We start from the raw sequence: 16,814 nt of genomic DNA, 5'->3' as shown, positions 1-16,814 counted from the left end.
TTTTGTTTTTTTATTGCTGATCAAAGAGTGTTGAGCTTTCTTACTTCAGCCTAAGGCTTATTTATTTATGTTAAGGCTTTACATATGCCAAATTAGAACTTTTTTATATTAAAAACAAACAATCAAGCCCAACCCAGATTTAAAATGTAACGCTAACGTAACGTAATGCATTACTTTCCATAAAAAGTAACTATGTAATGCAATTAGTTACTTTTATTAGGGAGTAACGCAATATTGTAATGCATTACTTTTAAAAGTAACTTTTCCCAACACTGGCTATGACTATAGTCTTTTTGATATTTGGGATATTGAGGTAGAGATTATGCGGGATTTGTACAGAATGTAGGGACAGATTCGATGGATGAACAACTCATTATATATATTAAAAGTGACCTTAAATATAAAAAATTACATTGTTAGATTGTCTCAGGATTCTTCCTGAACTCATACAGTAAAGTGTGACAACTACTTGATCGAACAAGATTTAATCAGGAATCCTGAAAAAGAAAATGTATGACGGTTTCCACAAACAATATTAATATTTTCAACATTGATAATAATCAGAAATGTTTGTTGATCAGTAAATCAGTATATTATTATGATTTCTGAAGATCATGTGACACTGAAGACTGGAGTAATGATGCTGAAAATACAGCTGCAGATCACAGAAATACATTACAGTTTAACACATATTCACACAGAAAACAGCTGATTGAAATTGTAATAATATTTCACAGTTTTTACTGTGTATTTGATCAAATAAATGCAGTTGTTTTGAGCAGAAGAGAGTCTTTCAGAGACAGTAGATGGGATTCTCACTACACAGTGCTGATATTAGTTCAGTATCGCTGGCTCAGGTATAAACTGATCTGAACCGAGTGATTTCTCAGTCGTGACAGATCCACATAATGAACAAAGGAACAGATGAGTGATAATACTCTGGTCCTGATCTCCTCGTGTGCCACCATAAACACGCTCCCTTCCCCTCCTCAGCATCTGCAGTATTTGTGTTTCTCAGCAGCTGATATCGGCCCGTTGAACTGTGTTTCTGCTTTGTCTTCATTCGCAGCCGGCGGCCGATTCATCAGAAACTGGGAGGAAACTCAAGCGGACTCAAGAGATGCTTCATGGTTTAGCAAAGGGTTAGAACAGAAGGATCTTCTGCCAAACATGAGCAATCATCATCAGTAATAATGAGCACACACAGAATCTCCTGCTTCCTGCAATAAAAAAACTTAATCAAGTCACTGTAATTCATAGAATCAGGACACCATGCATACAGTATATATTTTGAAGTTTGCATACTTTTGCAAATGAAACATGAAACATTTATGTTAAACATTTAGATCTGCATCTATGATGAAAACAGTCACAGAAAGTAAAGTTTCTGTAAATTCTGAGTTGAGAAGTTAGAAAGTGCCAGTCGTGGTGTTTCTGGTTCCTCTGATCGCTGTGTTGATGTGAAGCCAAGACATTCATGAATGATCCCAGTCATTAGTTGAGGAGATTGGGGCTAGTTGTCACACTTTACTGTATATCTCAAAACATCAGTGCCCAGAAAATTACATGCAGTTAATTAAATGCATCTTCTGTGAAAACATGCCCCAAGAGCAGGACTATGGAGGCCACGGAATGAAAAAATTAAAAGGGTAGTTGCAACTTTTTTTTTCCTTGTGCACATTTATCGCAACTTGCGAAGTTTAACACTTTCCCATTTTTTTCAGTGACAATTGAGAAATGTTTCCAGATGTCTGACTTGCCTTGCCTTGCTTTGCTTTTGTCAAGGAAACAGCCGCTTTAATTTTCTTCTCATGCGTTGACTCCATTTCTATTACACACCAAATCCCTGTGGGTCTCCCGCACAATTTTCTGACCGCCCACTCTTGCCCGCAGCAAAGGTAAAACCGCCCGCTCCCACAAGATTGGCGTTGGGTCCCGCGGGAGCCCAAACCCAATGCAGGCCTCTAATCTGACACTTAAGAGATTTTTTGCTCCCAAGTTGGAGTTTATTTTCTCAGAATTGCCTCTGACCTCTAAACTCTGAATATAAACCTGGAATTGTTTGAAAAAGTGTCACGATGACACAAAAACAATAAAACCCATTACAAACGAGGCATTTGTTGCATCCAGTTGGGACATAATTACTGATTATAATGACTTATACTGTCTTTTTACGCATTGCATCGCGTCACGTAAATAGTGAAGTGACATACTGCCAAGTATGGTGACCCATACTCGGAATTCGTGGTGACCCAAATATTACCATGTCTGCATTTGTGATCGGAGAAACGACAAACAACAAGCACTACTCTACCCTGCTCAAAACTTGCATTTGAATCGTCAGCAGCAGAAACGTACTTACAGGCTGTGAGTCACAAGTGTCAGACTGTTCTTGCAAAGTTGGAATTGCCCCACTTTATAGAAACAGTCTTTGTGTAAGCCAACATTGTAGTCCTCCGTAAAATGTGCTGCACACACTCTAATATTTGGGTTGAACTGTTCTGGAACAGTGTTGTAAATACAACTTAACCACTGATTTCTAGTTGTGTCCTCTTTTGGAAGCCCAAACAAAGTACTTTCGCTTTCACAACGAAACACAGCGTCTCAGGACATGGCGCCGGCGGCAGCAACAATACTACAGCCAGAATAAAAGTCCTGCCCTCTTTCTTTGCGTATACATTTGGGCGTTGTTTTGCAAATCTCCCCACACCGTGACGTAGACATGTGGGGCGTGTTTGAATGAGCCGTTTTAGGAGGGTGTGGTCGAGTCTTAACTTTTATAAAGAAGATCTCTTTGGTTTTGAGACTTTAGTCTTTGCAACTTCAGGGATCTTATCTATGCACAAACAGCTTGTAACACTCCAAAGAGAAAGGAAAAGTTGAAATCTCATCATATGAATTGTATAATGTACTGATATTGCACAAAAATAGCAGTTAAAACAATATGAATAAGAAGCATTTGAAGTAAAGTCCGTGTTGAAGTAGATGTGTGAAGCTAGTCGTTTGCAGAGCAGTCTCTCTCTCTGAATAAAGCACTTTTGTCACTGGTTCAGTGTTTACTCTCTGTATTGTGTTTCCAGTGTGTTTACTCTTTGAGAAAAGCAAGCAGGAGTGTGGCGTGAATGTTTGTGAGTAAACCTAGCGTTCCCATGAGGCTCTGGTGAGCGCACGCGACACACCTGTGCTACTTCCAGTCTGTTTCACACCGGTGTGTTTGTGTTGGTCAGGATCTCCGTGTGATGATGATGATGACCCACGCTTTCCTCCACTACAGCCGTTTATTACTCATAACGGCACAGTCTGCACCAATCAGACTTTCAGTGAGTGATTTGTGATTATTGCAGAGCACAGAAGACGTCTCCAGTGACATTTCATGAGCCGCTGTGTTTGAAGAACCGCTCAAAGTCTCATTTGTGGTTCTAGAAAGAAAATTCTATTGATTCCCATTGGCACTGTTAATTCAGACCACTAAACAACCATCATAACAGCCAGCAGAAGAAACTAATGGCAATGCTCTGCCAACCAGCTGATGTCATGTTAATGCCATTTTCATCAGAAAATATGAAAATAGAGAGTATGACTATGGTGATCTTCCAGGTAGAAGCTTCATGCTCATTGCCATTAAATAAATAAAAAATGCACAGTCTTTGGCTATCAAGTTGAATTGCAATTTACTATAAATTATTAAATGTTTTAATTGTTTATTAATAAATAATAAATCATTGTTATTTTCATTTATTCTTTTTTTCAGCTGCTTCCACACTAAATCTTTCCTTGTCACACAGTTTCTGAAAGCTGTCACTCAAACAGCAGAAGCACACACCAAATCTACAAAACCAGACACTAATTATCAGCCTTTGACTCGGTTTTCAGTTTCATAAAACACTTTCTGCAAAACACAACACACAGTTCTCTCTGTAACGCACAAATCTAACAGGAATTAATATTATGGCAAAGGTGTTTGCAAATGTTTGCTTTTGAGATGTGTTTGTGATATTTTGAATGCAGTGCTTCATTTTGCAAGAGATGTGAGGCATTTAGCATTTTGTGTTCAATTCTTGGATTTGTGTGTAAAGTTTGAAAAAAGAGGCAAAGTTTTGAAAATGTGTTGAAAAAAGCAGCTGAAAAAAAACTAATATTTTATAATATAAAAACGTTATATAACAGTACTTACAATTGATTTTTTAATTGATTTAATAAGATACATTTATTTAAATAAATAGGTAGGTAGGTGTATAGTGATTCCAGGGGAAGTCGTGGCCTAATGGTTAGAGAGTCGGACTTGTAATCCAAAGGTTGTGGGTTCGAGTCTCGGGCCGGCAGGGTGTGTGTGTGTGTGTGTGTGTTCACTGCTGTGTGTGTTCACTGCTGTGTGTGTGTGTGTGTGTGTGTTCACTGCTGTGTGTGTTCACTGCTGTGTGTGTGTGTGTGTGTGTGTGTTCACTGCTGTGTGTGTGTGTGTGTGTGTGTGTGTGTTCACTGCTGTGTGTGTGTGTGTGTGTGTGTTCACTGCTGTGTGTGTGTGTGTGTGTGTGTTCACTGCTGTGTGTGTGTGTGTGTGTGTGTGTGTTCACTGCTGTGTGTGTGTGTGTGTGTGTGTGTTCACTGCTGTGTGTGTGCACGTTGGATGGGTTAAATGCAGAGCACGAATTCCGAGTATGGGTCACCATACTTGGCTGAATGTCACTTCACTTCTTCATTTCATAGGTTCTGCACAGAGGAGAAAATTTAGGAAAATGTCATGAATTTGTTTTCCAGTCACTGAATTTGTAAACAGTCTTTCAGAGCGATTCTGTTTGTTACTGTCTCTAGTTGAATGCTGGGATTGGTGGGTTTTTAGTTCACTCACACAGAACACAAACTGTTAGTGCTTGCTTTGTTGTCATTTTCTGAGAAGCAACATATTTCAAAGCAAAGTGTTTAAGGCTAGTATTGAGTGCATCACTGATCAGGTTTTCATTTTCCATGACTTTTACCCTTGGTTTTCTGTTAATAAGCGAGAGATGAATATGCTGTGATGAAGCAGAAGCGAATGAACACGTGTGATGAATTCTTCAGCTCTGCTCCATCAGTGATGTGATTCGGTGAAAGTTGATTGAGAATGGAGGCTTCATTCAGCTCCTCGCTGGAAAATATCAAACCACAGACATGCCGCTCTGCTTGTTTATGTGCTGCTGGTAGAAATGAAAGCCGTGTGTGTGTTTTTTATCTTGATGCTGAAATCTGTAGCGCAGTGTGTGATTCAGGATCATTCAGCTGATATTATAGGATCTGTGAGTGTGATACGACTTTAAGACTGACAGCAAAGATAAACTAAGAGCACTGTCACTTTAACAGGCGTTAACACAATGAGATATAGTTTAGTTCATTCAGCTTTCATCAAGTTTAATTAAATATAGCATGAAACTGTTCAAACGTTTGGGATCAATAAGAATTTATTTTTTGGCAATAAATGTATACTTTTATCAGGCATGCATTAAATTGATCAGAAGTGACAGTAAAGACATTTATAATGTTACAAAAGTGTTACAAATGTTACAATCCCCCCACAAGCTACACCCCTGCCGATAATGATGCTAAATAATGTCGTTTATAATTTTACAAGATATTTCCATTTCAAATAAATTCTGTTCTTTTGAACTTTCTATTCATCTGTGAATCATGAAAAATAAAATGTGTCACAGTTTCCACAAAAATATTGTGCAGCACAACTGTGTTCAACATGGATAATAATCAGAAATGTTTGTTGAGCAGTAAATCAGTATATTATTATGATTTCTGAAGATCATGTGACACTGAAGACTGGAGTAATGATGCTGAAAATACAGCTGCGCATCACAGAAATACATTACAGTTTAACACATATTCACATAGAAAACAGCTGTTTTACACTGTAATAATATTTCACTGTTTTTACTGTGTTTTTTATCAAATAAATGCAGCCTTAGTGAGCAGAAGAGACTTTCAGAAACTTAAATCTGATTTGAATGCTAGTGTTTACAATTCCTTAACGTGACATTTATCGAAAATGAGAAAATAAGGCTGCTTCTAAGCACTGAATTTGCTGAAGTATGATTATCTTCGACTGTAGCTGAGTCTCTAGTGAAAGCGCTCTGAAATCAAAGGCGGCGGTAGGAAATCCGCTGTTTGTGTGTGGGTTACAGCGGCTGAAGAAGGGAAATGTTGGTAGATGGCAGATCATATTTAGTGTGTCTGCAGCTGGGGATTGTTGGGTGATAAGGCTGTTCTCGCTCGTCTCTCTGTGTCCTGAAGCAAAGGTCAGCGCTGCCGAACCCATTATAAACAGTCTGAGTTTGGCCAAGATTTACAGAAAACAATATTCTTGTGCTCAGTGGACTGTTATTCACATTGTAATCATTCTACTCATTTATTTGTTCTTGGTGCTCAGATCCAGTCACTGGTGTATGAGCTCATGGATGAAGCGAGGTCTTTCCGTCATATAGGTCGCCTCCTCTGAGGCTCATGGGAGCGTCTATAGATTGAGTTTAACACTCCTTCCTGTGCCGCATCTGCCAAATTCAAGACCTCATCTTGGACGACTGAGATCCCTGCATTCTGCTGCATTTGCTCATTTTCTCACTAAAAACACTTCATCCATGAGCTCAGACAGATGAGGAGTCAGCGATGACCTTCACGCTCGAGCTCTATTTCTATGCTTACAAACTTAATTTGTTTATATCTCAGAATGTGATTTTCTCAAAGTGAGCCGAGAGTCTGTTTCTGAATCTGTGTTTCATCATCACGCTCACTTCCATGGACCTCGGTGGATTTCTCTCATGTTCTCGTCATTTCTGGTGGTCTTTCTGATCAACCACAAGATCTGGATCTCTGGGATTCATGCAACATATATCACTGGTTAACATTAAATATATTACGCAGTCACAGGTGGAAATGTTGACAGACACTGAGCTTTAACAACACTGAAGCAGTGGTTTCCATGAGAGGATCAAGAATACTGTTGTTTAAAGTCACTGCACAGAGATGGACAGCTGCAGCTTTTATACAGCTTTCAAAATGATTGGTTTGCTTGATAGACATTGGTTTTAATTGGAATTTGTGGTTAATCTGAATGTATTTTTGAATCTGACTGATGCTGTAATGTTTTCTCTTTGAAAACTGGAATATTGGAATGTGATAGCATAATTTCAAGGTCATTTGGCAGCAAAATGATTCATTGTCCATTGTCAGTAGTGTGGAGATTGATGAACAGAAGTGACTTTCAAACTAAGCAGCTGCCTGCTGATCAATGTGATGAATTTTCATGACCATCTGAACATGATGTGAAATCTGCATGGAGAAACCTCTCGACTTCTGATGAACTCCATACGGCTGTCTCTGCGGTAATGTGATGAACTCATAAGCTTTGGTCCATTCCACAGAAAAGAAATGCAATAAAGTGTTCCTTGTTCCTCATGCAGTCATTACACTTGACCTCAGCCCACCGAGAGCCAGTAACTCAAACCTTCAGAAGCCTTTGATTGTCCGTCTTCATCTGGTCTGGAGTGAACCTCTCTGCTCTGATAAATACACACCATTCCCAAATGTCTTCATACTGGCTAAGTGTTTCCACTAGTTGCACAACATACTGGTGACATCGTATTATTGGGCACATCTATGGATAATTCATGAACGGACAAGTGTGCACATGGAAATAAATTATAACAGATTATTGGTGTGATCATTGAGTATGTTTTCATGCACAACAAAACACTGACCTGACCTACATGATAGACACATTATCAGGTTATTAGGCTTGAATTATTAGATTATTATCACTGTAAGCTTGTGCATGTGAACATATTCACTGATGTAAACAAGTCTCTAAACTCATGCACACTGTAAAACATTTCAAGGGGTTTCAACTAATTATTATTTAGTAACTACAGTTGTGTGAAAAAGTGTTGGCCCCCTTCACGTGCATGTTTGTCACACTTTAATGTTTCAGATCATCAAACTAATTTAAATATTAATCAAAGATAACACAAGTAAACACAACATGCAGTTTTTAAATGAAGTTTTTTATTATGAAGGGAAAACAAAATCCAAACCCACATGGTGTGAAAAAGTGCTTGCCCCCTAAAGCTAATAACTGGTTGGGCCACCCTTAGCAGCAACAACTGCAATCAAGCGTTTGTGATAACTTACAATGAGTCTGTTACAGCGCTGTGGAGGAATTTTGGTCCACTCATCTTGGCAGAATTGTTGTAATTCAGCCACATTGGCAGGTTTTCGAGCATTTTTAAGGTCATGCCACAGCATCTCAATAGGATTCAGGTCAGGACTTTGACTAGGACACTCCAAAGTCTTCATTTTGTTTTTCTTCAGCCATTCAGAGGTGGATTTGCTGGTGTGTTTTGGATCATTGTCCTGCTGCAGAACCCAAGTTGGCTTCAGCTTGAGGTCACGAACAGATGGCCGGACATCGTCCTTCAGGATTTTTTGGTAGACCGCTGAATTCATGGTTCATTTATCACAGCAAGTCTTCCAGGTCCTGAAGCAGCAAAACAGCCCCAGACCATCACACTACCACCACCATATTTTACTGTTGCTATGATGTTCTTTTTCTGAAATGCTGTGTTACTTTTACGCCAGATGTAATGGGACACACACCTTCCAAAAAGTTCAACTTTTGTCTCGTCAGTCCACAGAGTATTTTCCCAAAAGTCTTGGGGATCATCAAGATGTTTTCTGGTAAAACTGAGACGAGCCTTTATGTTCTTTTTGCTCAGCAGTGGTTTTCGTCTTGGAGCTCTGCCATGCAGGCCATTATTGCCCCGTCTCTTTCTTATGGTGGAGTCATGAACATTGATCTTAACTGAGGCAAGTGAGGCCTGCACTTTTTCACACAGGGCCATGTGGGTTTGGATTTTGTTTTCCCTTCATAAAAAAAACCCTTCATTTAAAAACTGCATGTTGTGTTTACTTGTGTTATCTTTGATTAATATTTAAATTAGTTTGATGATCTAAAACATTAAAGTGTGACAAACATGCAATAAAATAAAAAATCAGGAAGGGGGCCAACACGTTTTCACACCACTGTAGTTCCACAGAAATGTTACGTTCAGTCAATTTCTGACTTCAAAGTGTTGCCTGAATTGTTATTTTTTAGTTGGCTCAACCTTTACTGAACTTTTATAGTGCATGTGCACGGGTTTTTATTAGTTTAGTCAACATTAGCATATCTAATTGTTGACTGGATTTGAAAATAACCATTCATTCAATGTTGTTTAAATATATTTGTGTAGACTTAATATAATATGTCCTCTCAACTAAGGCCAAGTAATAAAATTAGCTCAACTTAAATATTTTTGCCCTTCCAGCATTTTGTTAATTAGATTTTTTACAGTGCATGTTTTCATGCATGTTCAAAAGATGTAAATAAATTCAAAAGATTTTATTTACATCTATAAATTCAAATAAATTCAGAAGAAATTAGTTCAAAAGATGTAAAGATGTAAATAAATGTTGGTAACACTTTACTTTAAACCTTTATATACAGTTGAAGTCAAAAGTTTACATACACCTTGCAGAATGCATTAATGATGCATTAAGAGCCGGGGCGTGAAAACCTTTGGACAGAATCAAGTTGTGTACATTTTTCTTATTTTGCCTAAATATCATGTTTTTTTTTTCATTTAGTACTGCCCTTTGTAAGCTACAGAAGATACGTACATGTATTCCAGAAGACAAAATAAGTGAAATTTACCCTGATCTTCAAATTCAAAAAGTTTTCACTATTGTATAATTTCATGAATAATTGTAACTGCAGTTATAATACGTTGTGATACTTATTTATTCACTGTTACACATTTACAAAGTAGCTACAATGCATTAAAACATGACGAACAACCAATTTCAGAGGTATGTGCAACGTATTCTGATGCATTTTAACTTTGGTTACAAATAATTCTGAATAGATATAATGCATTATAATGTACATTATGAGTACCTTGTTTATGAAAGCTTCAAGGTGTTACCAAAACTTTCAAATGCAAGTGTGCCTATTATTATTATTTTCTCCTTGTGATAGTCCCTGATCGGCATCACAGGATAATTCAGCATTGGTGCAGCTGACTAATAACATGAACTGTATTTATGAGTGAAGCGGTGTGCACACTGCGTCTGATCAAATGTATATCGATTATAGGACACATTAGTGAGTGTATCTGCTGAAGCTGAAGCTGTTTTTGGCGTCTGTGAGGTTGGACATCCTCTAGGTCTCTGCCTGAAGTGGTATTGCCAGGTTTCTCACTTCACAATCTCCTCATTGGTTTTATTTACTCAGCTGCATCAGATCGTGTGTGTAAACACTCACACTGGTTGATATGACTCATGAATTGGTATTTGGACTGCTTTATATATTGGGAGATTCCTTGCCTTTGTCCATGCTGCTCGAGATCTGAAGTATGAAGCTCTGTTATTAGTATATGTGACACTGGACCACAAAACCAGTCATAAGGGTCCATTTATGAAATTGGGATTTATACATCATCTGAATGCTGAATAAATAATCTATCCATTGATGTATGGTTTGTTATGATAGGACAATATTTGGCTGAGATACAACTATTTGAAACTCTGGAATCTGAGGGAGCAAAAAAAATTAAATATTGAGAAAATCTCCTTTAAAGTTGTTCAAATGAAGTTCTTAGGCAGGGACACATATGAGCAGAAACTCTTCGTTCTGAGTTGAGCTGTTGTGTGAGTGCTAAGATGGCATTTCTTGCTATAGTGTGCCATTAAAGTGCCTGTGGTCCAGATCTCCAGCACGTTCCTCGCAGCAGATCCATTAGCCACACTAACCCCTTCCAGATGATCGTCTGTAACAGAGCGGCTGATTGTTTGTGCTTCTCCTGCGCTCTAATCAAGACCATGTGTGCGCTTCAGCGTTCTGGTGCAGATCTGGCTCGGTTTGGCGTGTTCGGCTGATTTGGTTAAATGTAAATGATGCTAAAGTATGATGCCCTCTGGTACAGTAGTTCTGGCAGACGCTGCTGTTTTGGTTTCTCATCTGTGAGGGAAACAATCAGATCTTTTGTGAAAACAGCAGTCGATTGAAGTGAAGCTGTAGGAGCTGCAGGGATGCCTGGAGGCAGTTTACAGCCCCGGATCAAATGTGTGTGCTAATAAAACTGCAGGACTGCTGGCCGGATCTCAGCACATAAACAGGAAAATGCATGGCGTGATTATAAAGGCTTCTATTGTGGCGTGAATTATTAGCAGCACCGAGACAGGACTGAGGAAAGATGCTTTCACAGGTGCTTATAAGAAAGTCTTTTGTTTTGTAAAGCATGCATTGTGAAGTCTGTGGATGGAATTCTAACTATGATTGCTCCAGCAATGTTTTCAACATTGATAATATAGGACCATTCTACAGAATTGGTGCAAACTGCTGTGTATTTGTGTCCCTCTCTCTCACAGCTACAAGGTGTGAGTAGACAGGTCCCATAATTTTGAGGTAAATTGTTTTCAAAAGTCTGAAAATCTGTGTGTAACTTTAAGGAACGTCACTACTGAACACCTTTTTTTCTGCAATTAAGGACACTTTCTTGGGAGTTATTCCATAACATTTTGTTTTTATGTGTACCACTGTTCAGAACTGTGCTAGCTAACCATGTGCTGATTAGCATCTTTGAGCTAGGTTCAACAGTATCTAAAATTGTCACGACCGAAACATTTGGTGGTTTTGACTACCAAAACAGTCACGACCAAACATGTCATCATTGTTTCGGTAGTGACAATAGGGAACACATAATCCTCATATTTGGGGGGAAATAAACAAAATTTTAGTACAGTTATATATATATTTTTTTGTATTTTAGTATGTTTTAGTGTTTTACTATGCAAGTTAAAGTTCTGTAATGTGATGTGGGTGCTACCAAAGCATTACTGTCACCACCGAAAATGTGCTGTCACTACCCAAACATGGGATGTTTTGTCAAATACTGAATTATCAACTAAGATGTTTTGATAGTTTTGGTTCAATGTAACTTTGAAATCAGTATGATCAACTTTTTGCCTTTTACAAAGAAAAATTGGATTCAAAATACAACAATCTCATAAATTACACTTTAAATATTGCTAAAAATGTAATTGTTATTGATTTACCTCTGATTTTTGTTTTGTTTTATAAAATTTTTAAATAAATATTACTGTTTCTGTAGTGACAAATTTGGGAGAGGACAAATATTCCAAAACATTTAACTGCACAATTACTAGAAGTGTGTACCTTAGATATTATAGAATTTGCATACATACAAAAATTATTATTATTATTTTTTTTTCTCGAGGCGTTTCCAACTCTAACTTTGGATCAATTCTGTAGAATAGCCCAATAATCAGAAATGTTTGTTGAGCAGTAAATCAGTATATTATTATGATTTCTGAAGATCATGTGACACTGAAGACTGGAGTAATGATGCTGAAAATACAGCTGCAGATCACAGAAATACATTACACTTTAACACATATTCACATAGAAAACAGTTATTTAAATCATAATAATATTTCACTGTTTTTACTGTATTTTTGATCAAATAAATGGAGCCTTGATGAGAAGAAGAGACTTCCAAAATATGAAAATATCTTACCAACCCCAAATATAATAATACAGTTATTCTAGATGGATAGTTTTAAAAAATATATTTTTATATATCTGTTTCAGAAAAATAATGTGATTTAATAAAAGGATTTTTCTGTCTGTTAATAGATATTAACACATTCCATTTTTAATCAGATGTGACTCTTTTATATCTATAATGAGATGATGTTGCATAGCCACTCCACAGAATATTGATTGATTATTATTATAATTTGGGTATGAGTCAGAATGATCTAGAACGTCTCTGTTTGGTTGTGTTTACTCACTCTGTTCTCCTTCTGTCCAGAGCGGGACTCGAGCGGTCAGCTGGACTTGACTGAGCTCATCGGCGTTCCTCTGCCACCGTCTGTGTCCTTCATCACGGGCTTCGAGGGTTTCCCAGCCTACAGCTTCGGACCGGAGGCGAATGTGGGCCGCCTGACGCGCTCCTTCATCCCCGACCCCTTCTACCGAGCCTTCTCCATTGTGGTGACGGCCAGACCCAGCTCTCGGAGCGGAGGAGTGCTGTTTGCCATCACTGATGCGTTGCAGAGGACGGTGCAGCTGGGAGTGGCTCTGGCTCCGGTGGAGGACGGCTCTCAGAGCGTGGTTCTGTACTACACTGAGCCCGGGGCCGCGAGCACGCAGGAGGCTGCCTCCTTCAAGATGGGCGATCTGACGGGCCGCTGGGCACGCTTCACGCTGGCCGTTCAGGGCGAGGAGGTCCGACTCTACATGGACTGTGAGGAGCACCACCGCGTGGCCTTCCGCAGGAGTCCCGACCCACTCACCTTCCAGCCCAGCTCCGGCATCTTCATAGGAAACGCCGGAGGAACCAGGCTGCAGCGCTTCGTGGTGAGTGTCACTGTTTGTTAAATGCATTTAATGCCCTACAATGTGCCCTGGTTAGGCTGCTCAGTATGATTTGGGCCAAAGCTAAAGTGCTGAATGACCCTGACTGTACATTAATAAGAGTTTTGTGATCATTTAGAGGGGTTTGTAGATCTGTTTAATACCAGAGGCTGTTGGAGTGAGTGTTTGGATGCTTTGGTTTTAAAGGAGCTTCTTCATGATACGTTGTGTAATGAGTCAAGAGTGATTCTCTTTAAACTCAGTATTCATTTAGCAATGCAATTGTCTTTATAATGCCATAAACCACATTAAAATACATCAATAACAATTCATTACGATTCCTTTTCCAAAGTGTTTCCAAAAATTTGTTTTTTATTAGCATGGCTGTGCATGCTTGTCTTTTTTTTATAAAGAAAAACAGCCAGTGGCATGTCCTGTATGTGTCTAAAGTGATTAAAGCTCTTGCATTAAGATGAGCAGCTGAGCAGCTGAGCATACCTCACGACACAGATGTTCTGTATCACCGGTGCAGCAGATGCCAACACATTGATTTGTGGCTCGTTCACATTCTGAACAACATTGGACAACATCACCCGCGCCACAAGACTGACAACGTGGCAGTGAGACTCTTGTTTTAATGTCTTCAGACCCTTAAGCGCATTAATTTGTTTCCCCTTTTGTTCTCCTCTTAAAAAGAAAAAAAAAACTTTCAAAGGATATTTCAACAGAATTCAACATAAAACTTTTCACTTACTCTGATCATGTCGTTTCAATCCTGTACAACTCTCTTTCTTCTGTAAAACACAAAAGGAGATATTTAACACAATGTCCAAGCTGCTCCTTTCCAAACAAAGCAAGCATACAGTGACGAAGGACAGAAAAGAACCATATACAGTATTGTTATAACTCTAATATTGCTGTTACTGTAGTAACATGAGTCTCAGATGAAGTAAAGCGGAAGTAAAGTAAAGTTTGGTCGGACAAAGAGCTTGTCTGTCAGACATCACGGTCATTTTTGGCAGCTAACAGCTGCAGAGCTTCAGACTTCATGTCAAGAGTCTTTCTTGGGAGATACACAACACATAACAGTTGTGTTAACTGGTTACAAAACGCGGCCTTTCATACTTCCGTGATGAGCAGATCAGTGTGTAGGAGTACACTCACTCACTAGGGGTGACCCCAAATAGTCGACGATTCGATGCTTCGATACGAGGAGCCTGATTCGACTCCCAATCTCACAGTCGAATATTCGCATGCCTTCATCCTAAACCTTAGTAATAATAAAAATAAAAAAAAATTAATCTTTCTCTTTCTCTTTCTCTCCTTCCCTTACTAGCTTGTACTTATTTGAACAATGACTGAGACTTGATGTTACAAGCACTTCCTCTGTCTGATTTCCTCTTCAAGATGAATTGCTTCATGTATTCCCCAATTGTAAGTCGCTCTGGATAAAAGCGTCTGCCAAATGACTAAATGTAAATGTAATGCCATTTTGGCTATATGGGGGTGCTCAAATGTCTGATTTCACATAGAACTACTGGTTTTCTCCCAATAAGTTAATATACAGCCTATTAAGATAATGCTGTAAATAAGAATGCGAAAAGAAAGCTTCAAATAAATATTTTAACGTGCATGAATAAATCCAACCAGCCCTATAGATTTAAGTTTCACTTTCTATGATCCGTGACCGACAGAGGATCTTAGTGGCAGGGATTTAAATCTTTAACAAGACTCAAACTGACACAGACAGAGTGAAAGATATGGCGTTATTTTACTTCCAAATGTCGAGAGCACATTTTTGTAGCGCGAAAGTAGATTAAAGTAGATCTCCCCACTCGCACACGGATTTCCTTTGCTCTCGCACAAAACTCTGCGCTCAAACTTTGTCCTGTGCACTCGCACATCTCTCCGTGCTCTTCCGCTAGATAGATAAATAATGAATCTTCATATATATATATATATATATATATATATATATATATATATATATATATATATATATATATATATATATATATATATATATATATATTTCAACCAAGTACACAATACATGTATGGCCACATGAACTTTAAGAATCATATACTTGTTTGTTTGTTTGCTTCGATAAATCGCTCAGAGGGGTTTGACCAAACGATTAGACAAACTAGGTTTTTTATTTTTTATTTTTTATAAATCATCCAAGCACCCGATTCCTATCCATTTCTAATATACATTTGATATGACTAAATATTATTAAATTGTAGAGAAATTCCAGGATCAGTTCCCTCTTCACATAGGCCTAGTATTTTCATTGGGTCAGTCGTAGAAAAATCTGATTGGTTGATAACTTTTGACGTTTAATCCAGGTGTGAAAATAATTAATATCTAGCGGAAGAGCACGGAGAGATGTGCGAGTGCACAGGACAAAGTTTGAGCGCACACTCTCTCTGCGCGAGAGCAGCATATATCCGAGAGTGAATCATCAATCTTCTCGCGAAACGCACAATAGAAGTGGTCCCGCAGAGCGAGAGAGAGAGCGGGTCTTACAGCCGGTACTTTGTCGCTCCAAAGAAAGATGGTGGTCTCTGTCCAGTCCTAGACCTGAGACCCATCAACCGTGCATTAGTCAAACGCGCTTTCAAGATGACAACGCTGAAGCAGATACTCGCACAGATTCGGCCCAGAGATTGGTTTATCTCAGTGGACCTGAAGGACGCGTATTTTCATATCCAGATCACCCCTTGTCACAGGCGCTTTCTGAGATTTGCATTCGAAGGCACATCAATTCACGGTGATGCCGTTCGGGCTAGCACTGGCGCCACGTACTTTTACGAAATGTCTGGATGCGGCGCTTTCCCCTCTTAGAGCGAGAGGGATACGCATATTAAATTATTTGGACGATTGGCTGGTGTTGGCCCATTCGGAGGATGTGCTCAACAGCCACAAACACGCTCTATTACGTCACCTAGAGAGCCAAGGTCTCTGTGTGAACAAACAAAAAAGCGGAGCGCATACGAGATTTAATGTCTGCTTTGAATGCATTCAGATTGAACCGTCCCGTGTCATTGAAGGAATATCAGAGGCTCTTGGGGTGGATGGCGGCGGCCGCGACGGTTTGTCACCTTGGGCTGCTTTATATGCGCCCCCTTCAGATATGGCTGAAAGCACAGGTGCCGAGGTCAGATCACCATCTGCTCTCCATTTGAGCAGCGCACATTCTGGGCTGCCTGAACAGCTATCGAGGGACGGGATTCCTCACGGAGAATGGAGACTGAACCCCAGGACAGTGAGGATGATATGGGAACAGTTCAGAAAAGCGGAGGTGGATTTGTTCGCGATGGAGGAGAACACTCATTGCCCTCTGTTCTCATGCACTCAC

At 39.1% G+C, this 16,814-nt stretch overlaps 1 protein-coding gene across 1 annotated transcript in view; it reads left to right on the top strand.

The window, feature by feature from the left end:
• The window catches only part of LOC306862958 (uncharacterized protein), a 110,128-nt gene that overhangs the window by 16,575 nt on the left and 76,739 nt on the right, over window positions 1–16,814 (top strand). The window contains exon 3 of the mRNA XM_079406073.1: window positions 12,909–13,456. Within this exon, the coding sequence (XP_079262199.1) occupies window positions 12,909–13,456 (548 nt within the window). The remainder of the gene's footprint in view (window positions 1–12,908; window positions 13,457–16,814) is intronic.

This window comes from Barbus barbus (assembly GCF_936440315.1).
Source record: "Barbus barbus genome assembly, chromosome: 44".
In the NCBI taxonomy this organism is placed as follows: Eukaryota; Metazoa; Chordata; class Actinopteri; order Cypriniformes; family Cyprinidae; genus Barbus; species Barbus barbus.
This window is presented reverse-complemented; position numbering and strand designations above follow the sequence as displayed.